The sequence below is a fragment of the Cebidichthys violaceus genome, unplaced genomic scaffold (genome assembly GCF_023349555.1).
Source record: "Cebidichthys violaceus isolate CVI_PGR_0920_01 unplaced genomic scaffold, fCebVio1.0.p SCAF_8, whole genome shotgun sequence".
Classification (NCBI taxonomy): domain Eukaryota; kingdom Metazoa; phylum Chordata; class Actinopteri; order Perciformes; family Stichaeidae; genus Cebidichthys; species Cebidichthys violaceus.
In genome coordinates this window covers 16,091,557-16,099,915 of record NW_027176964.1, presented here as the reverse complement: position 1 = coordinate 16,099,915, position 8,359 = coordinate 16,091,557, and the positions used below count along the sequence as shown (strand labels likewise).

At 42.3% G+C, this 8,359-nt stretch overlaps 1 protein-coding gene across 6 annotated transcripts; it reads right to left on the bottom strand.

The window, feature by feature from the left end:
- Nucleotides 1-52: 52 nt before the first annotated feature.
- On the bottom strand, nt 53-6,599 carry LOC137892484 (DBIRD complex subunit ZNF326-like). Of its 6 annotated transcripts, none has more exons than XM_068737649.1 (11): nt 6,388-6,599; nt 5,966-6,081; nt 5,152-5,239; nt 3,494-3,947; nt 3,248-3,320; nt 2,978-3,044; nt 1,406-1,553; nt 1,124-1,184; nt 884-1,014; nt 673-762; nt 53-234 (listed from the first exon to the last, which is right to left on the bottom strand). In XM_068737649.1, the coding sequence occupies exons 1-11, from the start codon at nt 6,471-6,473 to the stop codon at nt 214-216; spliced, it is 1,335 nt and encodes a 444-aa protein (XP_068593750.1). In that variant the 5' UTR covers nt 6,474-6,599; the 3' UTR covers nt 53-213. The 6 variants fall into 6 exon arrangements, with proteins under 6 accessions (XP_068593750.1, XP_068593753.1, XP_068593755.1 ...); XM_068737652.1 differs by lacking the exons at nt 5,966-6,081; nt 6,388-6,599 and adding exons at nt 4,064-4,188; nt 4,319-4,406; XM_068737654.1 differs by lacking the exon at nt 6,388-6,599 and having other exon boundaries at nt 3,494-3,909; nt 5,966-6,056.
- Nucleotides 6,600-8,359: the final 1,760 nt, after the last annotated feature.

The window sequence follows — 8,359 nt, the reverse complement described above, 5'->3', positions numbered from 1 at the left end:
GTGATGACCTGGGAGTACTAGACTGTGTACAAAGATACAAGAAAATCCATAATGTGTGAACAAACCTTTATTCAAGATGCCTCCATTTTATTTGGACACGATCAACATAATTTCTTATAGCAATATACTGTACATTAGTGGCGCTGCAGCGTTCATGTGTGGCTGTGATTGATGTTTAAAAATCAGTATTTTGGAGTCTTCCAACGATTTCCATCATTCAAATGGGCTGCCACCCTGAAAGAAGAGAAATCACTGAGAAATCTGATCGCTGAATCTTGAGTGTGATGTAGTCCAAATGCCGTCCATTTTAATAATACATACTAGAAGCCTTGGTGGGTTCTATTTGCTAGTGTTGCTAATCATAAAGTGTATTAAATACAAAATAAAACTGAATTGTATCCAAGCAGTCCCTAGTGCCATGTACACAAATGTAATGAAAGTGATAATGCTGCTATTTACTTCAGGAAATGAATAAAGTAATGCAAGAAATATTAAGTAAGAGAATGATCTACTAAATTAAATAAGTATTCTGCGTGTGCAAATTCTTAATTGAGGGAAATATTTACCGAGAACTTTCCTTCCTGTTTCTCCAGGCTCTGTTCTTTCTGTTCATTTTTCCATGATGCCATTAGTTGTACTGTGTTTGAAATGTTTACATTCTTGCAAAAATACCTTCAGGAAGTGTTCAAACTGAGGCTTCAGCTCCTTCATCATGGTTTCTGCTTTGTCGAGGCAAGAACGTCTCTGCTGCACTTGAAACTCCTTCAGGAAATCAATCAGCGTCACAAATCGGATTCTCTAGAACTCATCCCTTCTCGGGCCAATGTTGAATAAACAAAACAAAAAAAAAAGAATGCATTATGCTCCTTTACAGCAGCGTTACCTTTATGTTGTCCAGGTGTTTCTGAGAAGTGATGTGGGTGTGCACCGAGGACGCAGACGTGGATACGAAGGCGCTGCAAGCTGCACAGTGGAACATTTCAATCTTTGTCATGTGGTCATTTTCCTCCAGAGCTGACGAAAAACAAAAGTTCAGGCTGTATTTAGGCTTCGCTCGTCTCCAATAGAAAATACTGGAACGAGACGGCGTGCATCTTTCCCAATTTTTAAAAAAGACATTTACCTTGAAGTGCACCATCCGCTATGGCTCGGCTGCACTGATGGCTTTTATACTGCATGACTTCCTATAGATATAAAAAAAAAAAAAAAGACTTCCATCACCAACCAAGGAGCACCAATACACCAACATTTGTTTGTTTCTATGATATATATAGAGATAGATAGATAGATAGATAGATAGATAGATAGATAAACCATTTGGAAGAAGTAGGACAATACTGCACAGATTGGGGATTCGACCCAGGAATCGTCAACAGGATGTACAGTATTTAACCACATTATGTACCTGCAGGAAGGCTATAGCCAGATCATCATAATTATTCTGCTGCTGGATGTGCTCCAGGGTGTCCCAGTGGCTCTTGCTCTCCAAGTGATCCTCCAGCTCCCCACCGTTGGCTAACTCGACATCACAAAGGTCACAAGTGATGGGTCTCCTGAAAGGAAAACATGACGTGTTGCAGAACATTTAAAAAAAAAAAAAAAAGGTCCCATATTGTCTTCTTGATTATAAAGCAGGTCTAGGTGCTATGTAAACACTGTGAATGTCGGTAAAATGCTCAATCCACGGAGAAATGCAACACGGCCCGTACTCAGAAACTGTGCCTTTGGGGTGACCGTGGCGAAGTGGAGAGCAGGGCTGTCTTGCAATCAGAGGGTCGTCGGTTCGATCCCCGGCTCCTGCTCCACTAGTCTCATGTCAATGTGTCCTTGAGCAAGACACTTAACCCCAAAACTGCTCCCGTAGCTGCGTCTACGGTGTGTAGATAGATACTGAATTGTAAGTCGCTTTGGATAAAAGCGTCTGCTAAATGACTGTCATGTAATGTAATGTAATGACTTTAAGTGAGCAGTCAGGACTTCCATAAGGTCGTGAGGTCTGTGCTACACAAGTGCTGCTAAACTCCTCGTAGTTGACTCACTGGTGAGTCTCTAGATGCTGTGAAGACGGCGACAGCACAGATGCAGAAGACTGGTAAACAAAACTAGCAAAACTGGGCTTTTTCCATGTAAACATGAAACCCCAAATTACAGGTATGAACCTGAAAATAAGCATGACATATCTCCAGTAGACTTATAAGTCACCATACAAGTTTAAAGTGACAACAGTTTGTAAGACCAACAACCAAAAGATTCCTAAATTAGTTACGTTAAAAACATCCATATCAGGTTATAAAGCTGTATTTAAACAAACTCACATTGACCAAACGGGAATTGATCAGAAGTGGCGCTTGGTTGCAGAGTTGTCTGTCTGTCTGTCTGTCTGTCTGTCTGTCTGTCTGTCTGTCTGTCTGTCTGTCTGTCTGTCTGTCTGTCTGTGTCTCTCTCTCTCTCTCTCTCTCTCTCTCTCTCTCTCTCTCTCTCTCTCTCTCTCTCTCTCTCTCTCTCTCTCTCTCTCTCTCTCTCTCTCTCTCTCTCTCTCTCTCTGCGACTGACATATTAGATTTACAACTAGTTCATTCAATCTGGCAATAGGATTAACATTTTAGCTGATGACAGCTAATCACTAGCCCAGCAGCATAGGAACACGGTTGTGCGGATTCCTTCTCCTCGACAACATGCTTGTGATAAATCCTGATAATCTCAGGACTGCAACCGCAGCGACAGCTGATGCTGCACACCGAGCTACTGGGACTGACTTTGGCTTCTGTGCAAGCGAGCAGTGAAGTGTGACATCCATCTGTATTGGTTGAGGCTCTACGTTTGTGCCGCAAGTCAGTCCTGCTCGATCGTAGCCCAACTGTATCAGAGGACGATATGAAACGTGATGAAAACGTGAACATGGTTGTCTTTGTTGTCTCTATGGCCGGTTACTCCACATGTAACATCTTTACAACAATCACAAGCCTTTGGTTCTTACTTGTCCATTATTATATTTATGTTCCTGGTTCTTGGATCCTCTGTGGAAGGTGAGACGTGGTCCCATCCTGTAGAACAATATTAAACACAGAATTATTATTAGGCTCGCAGAGGAAATACATATGAAGCACTGCTTTGCTCGTTCAAAAACGATTCTTTGGTTTTCCGAAAAATACTCTCAAGACGCTGAAATGAATGCAATGTTTCTCCTATATTTATATTAACTTCTACTATATTACATTTGAAATGGTGAGACGTAACACCAGTTTACCTGTTCTTAAGTATTTCAACTGTCGATCGCCCCGCTGTAACCTGGGTGGGGATAATCTAACAGTAGTGTTCATCTACAAAAAGGAGACAACAGGCTTTAATTAGTATTAGTTTCAAATGAATAACGGAGTACAACAAACAGAGCCAGCATCCTGTATTAGTCTACATCTCAAAATGAAATGTAACCACAGAATGCAAACTGTATAAATATTGTAATTCAGAAAACAATCAGTCTCATTGGTGATACCTCTCTTTCGTATTCTGGGATTATTATCCTCTCCTCCCCGTCGACCCTCTGTCCTCCATAACATGCAGGAAACTGTTGGGCGGAGGAGGCGTGAATAAGCCCGTCAGGGCTGCACACCCTGTGGTCCAGAGGTCTGCTTACGGAGTCATAACCCGTCTGATCAAGAGATTCGGTGTTGAGGCTATGAGCCTGTTGTTCAGGCGGTCCATGGCCAGGACTGAGACCTTCACTCTGGGTGGGGCTGGTTTCAGGGCTAAAGTCTTGTCTGTCGGGGGGGTGGCTCACGGACTCGGAGTAGCACGACCCCCAGCGGCGTTTTTTACGGAAGCCTCCGCTTGGAGACGAACCCAGGTCGTAATCCTCATCGGTAGGGGATTTGTTGTGGTTTTGGGCGTGTAGCATTTCGTGCTCAGAGTCTGACGAGAGAGGGTCGTAAGGATCATAAATTTCAACCCTGAGGGAGACAGATGAGGGATTAGTCTGTCTGTCTGTCTGTCTGTCTGTCATGCAATTTACTATTACATAGATCATTCATAACAGGGATGATACCAATAACCACTTAATGCTTACATTTCTGGAATAACATATAACTCAGAAGAGGCTGTGCACATTTAGTGAATTGTGTCCATCTTTTTAAGCTCACACTGATCCACTGCTTCTTTCCTGCCACTTGCACTTTTACCTCAAGGTGCCACCTGGAATAATACATAACGAGGTCACCTTCAGACAGCCCATATTTCAGCGCAACTCACTACAAGACAAAAGTTAAAAAGGCTCAAATGTGGGACGTCCCAGATTGTGCAGACAGGAGACGTTAGTCTCTACCTGACACTTTAGGCCGTTCTCATTTCCCAGTTTGTGCATCCTCGATTCCTTTCCTTGCCGTCCTAGTGCTTCCCATGGGAGATGCGAGCTGAGGAGGCATGGGAAGAGACGCATTTAAAAAAAATGAGACGGCCGTCATTTTAAAAGCTACGATTAAATATGTCGTGTGGCACAGCTGCATCAGCTGCTCTTTGTTTTTGTTATACCACTGTATCCTACAGTCTGTACAGTTGAGCATAGCAGTGTTCATGACAATATTTACTATTAATTCAAAAAGTTGCATAATGTGACAATAATGTATGTTTTTCATACATTTACTTTGTATGAAAAGTACTGTACAAATTAAGAGTGATATATGTGAGAGAGAGAGAGAGAGAGAGAGAGAGAGAGAGAGAGAGAGAGAGAGAGAGAGAGAGAGAGAGAGAGAGAGAGAGAGAGAGAGAGAGAGAGAGAGACACACACACAGTCCTGTCTATCTATATGATAATATGAAATAGAGCAAATTAGTACTGAATGCAAGAGAATGTTGTTATTGATATAGTCATTTGAGTCCCGCCATGGTTTGACATCAGTCCAGCTGTGCGTCATGCCTCCTTCATTCGCCACGGGTGCCAAAAAGACTTCTGCAAAAGGTGTTTCCTCGCTTACGGCTCTTCCGACATGCCTCCTTGCTCCTCAAGATGTATTTTAAGGAATTGGGACATCCTTCAAGATGTAGCACTGAGAGTGATTTCCAGGTCACAAACCGAAGGATCGAGGAACGAGGCGGCAGGAAATCGAGAAATGAGAAAGGCCCTGTGTCAGTATACTCCAGACATCAGTGACTGGCTTACCTTTGTGGACTGTCAGTGTCTTTGTCCAGAGAGTCATCTTGTTTTCCTAATGGTTTGAATGAAGACCTCCATTTATCATCACGTTTCACTGTAAATAACAATGGAGACAACAAATCATATATTTTGACAGACTGGTCAGATCAGAAGGAGTACAGTTAAATATACATACAGCTAAAGCAAGCTGTGTTTGGTTCATTTCCGTTGACTTTTATTAGTTACTGGGACAAGAATTAACACAATAATCCCAAATGATGACTTGGAAAAGGAATCTCAAGACATCTTCTCCGACAGTTTCAAGCAGAGATTGGTTTCAATGGATTTCTGTATGGAATCAAAAATCGATCAGCAGTTAAGAAATCCATCCAAGTAAAATCTGCATTAATTTTGGCCAGCTTTACATTGTTATTGCATGCTAATGCTGTCATGGTGCACACTTAATTTTGGAGAAAGATGCATTGTATTTATCTTTTCGACGACAGACATGGTTTAAGGGGCAAGGCACTCAGTTTGTTGCACGGCGATCCCAATCTATCTACAAGCAACTCTCTAATAAAAAAAAGGCTAAAATTGCCCAAATATATGAACAAAAGATCAATTAATTGTGATAAATTACTGTCTCTGAAAGAATTTTCACACAGAAATGAATCAAATCAGGTGATAACAGTAAACAACACAGCAGCATGATTTGTTAAATTTCTTAGTTGTACTGTTAAATCCAAAGCAATTTGAGGTAAATGAGATTAGCCACGCTGAACCTCTGGTACGGCCTCGTAATGTAATCCTGAGAGCCTGTTTCTAGGTGTGCCTCAGTTACCTGCACGTTTCTGGGCTGGTCGTGTCTTAGCAGCCATGTCAGACACACTGTCGTGTGTGTGGTATGCTAGCTTCACTGGGATGTGTAGCATTGCCTCTTTGAAGTCCCGGGGTATTCTGTTCATCACAGGAAAAAAAAACACCCCAAAAAAAACCCAGCTGAAACCACTGAACATGAATACTAACATCAAGAACACCAGGCGAGCAAAGTTAGCATGTTGTGCTGTTAGCTTTGGCTACGTATAGCTAAACTAGTAGCCTCATTGCAAATAACGTGAGGCAGTTAAGTCTCATGATGAACAAAAACACATCGTCAGACCTGGGAACTAAACACAACAGGCGCTTATGCTCGACGTTTTTAATTAAATGTGAAACTTTCTCAAATAAATGAAACGTTCAACACATTCGTTAACGTTACGTTACCTTCCATGCGACTGTTGTGTGTATACTGGAGCTCCTCCTTTGGGTATTGCTAAAGGGTTTAACGGAAGGTTGTCCTGAAGATTCATTATGTGGTTGCTTTGCGGGAGCAGATAACATATCACGTTACAAGATGTGAAGCTGGGTTCACCTACAAACTGCTGGGTTATCCAACAAACGGCATCTCCCGACAGATGGCAGCACAAGGCAATGCATGACGGACCTGCCTCTGTGCTGGTTTTAACTGATCCAGACACGAGCACCTGTGTGTTAAATGTCCTGAACGGCTGAATTAGCTGCAGGGCCGCTATTGAACCAGATTTGAATTAGTCTTTCTGCATCAGGTACAGTTTTTTTTTCTGTACGAAAGACCTACATATACGCACACAATCATTAAAATAGCACCAACCAGTTGACAAGTTGGAGGCCTCTCAGGTTCCTGAAGGAGGCCTAAAAGGCCCCAGAGTATATATGTGTGTGTGTGTGTGTGTGTGTGTGTGTGTGTGTGTGTGTGTCTGTTGGTTAAACTTTTTTAACTATGGAACTATGTACCACTAAAGTACAATATCATATGATCACAGCCTTAACGTGGCCCTGCATTAGTCCGTCTTGTCTACCTGTGTCCTAATTTGCATCCTGTATATCCCTAATTATATTTGTGGTTTCACTAAATTACCACAAATTAAGGGTCAGTAGTGGCTCGCATCTCATTTCTGAACTCCCAGATTTATCCAGGTCATGGATTACATAAACATTATGATTTTTCCTGACACTGACACATCTTTGGAAGCCATTGCAAATCACGTTAGTATGATACATGCTCGGTTATACTATGCTACAGTGTTTATAGTGACTTCACAATGGGGAAAGAATGCACCCTTATTTTGAAATCCGTGACAAACGTCTGAAAGTATATTTCAATACAGAACACGGCCTGCAGAGGAGAGCGGCATTTGCTCAAAGGTTATTTACTCTCAACAAAGTGAATGAGCACAACAGTATGAGCAGCAGTATGTGCTGACGCCTTTAAAAGCCAGGGTAGGGTACCTCAAGGACAGTTACGCCATGGTGTCATTTCTCAGGCAAGTTCCCTTACTTGGACCGCAAGGCCATCAATTAGACTGTTGAACAGAAGGCTACATACATGCATGCCATGCAATGACTCTATGACCTTGACTAGATGAAGAACAGAAACAGTGAAGCTATTGTTTCCTCCTCACCAGGAGTCCCTCGCTCACTCAAAAAAAAAAATACTACTGGTTAGCAGAGAGTCATCGGGTTCCCAGTAAAAGCCAACCCATGTACAGCAGAACGGACTGGTCTGATGGGAATTATACTTTGGACATATCGTCTGTAGGATCATATGGGTGGATGAACACAAGACATCTGTCTTCATCATATTACCATTAGACAACAGGTGAAAAAGATTATGGATTATGTGGGTTAAGCCTAATAAACCAGAAGATGTGTCAAGACAAAGACTTCAGCTTCTTTACTATCAGCTGGAAACACATCCTGTGGACTCATTTGCTTGAGTTTATAGAGCGTTTAGGTGTCTCACTGTAGAATTAGCAGGTTGGGATCATCGTCTTCCTAGTGGGTCACTGAGGTCAGTGTAACCTGGTCCCACTATCTGTCTCTTGATGACATGGACAAATGGTCCATGGCTCATTCACTTGTCATTGCAGCATACTGTGCGCTCCAATAACAACACTACCATACTATTTAGCATGTCCCGATACATAGTATGTCAAATGCAGTATTCTAAAAATAACAGGATTTCCTTCTGCATCCGGTCACATTTTGCAGTTTGCAAGCCAGCATGCTTTTTCTAGCTATTCTGACCCACAATCCTCCTGTGCAGCAGATAAATTGAGCAAGAAGGTGACAGGGTGCCATGTTATAACGAAGTAGAATGTCCACAATTGAATGCATACTGCGTTCAACCGTGCGTACTGCGCACGAGCGTCTGCAG

What these genes read in the sequence shown, in the direction of transcription:
- LOC137892484 (XM_068737649.1), bottom strand. Translation starts at nt 6,473, where the DNA reads ATGAATCTTCAGGACAACCTTCCGTTAAACCCTTTAGCAATACCCAAA. An exon ending in TGGCTATAGCCTTCCTGCAG is followed by an intron (nt 1,185 to 1,405) that starts GTACATAATGTG and finishes TTATATCTATAG; the next exon opens with GAAGTCATGCAGTATAAAAG. An exon ending in AGCGGATGGTGCACTTCAAG is followed by an intron (nt 1,015 to 1,123) that starts GTAAATGTCTTT and finishes GTTTTTCGTCAG; the next exon opens with CTCTGGAGGAAAATGACCAC.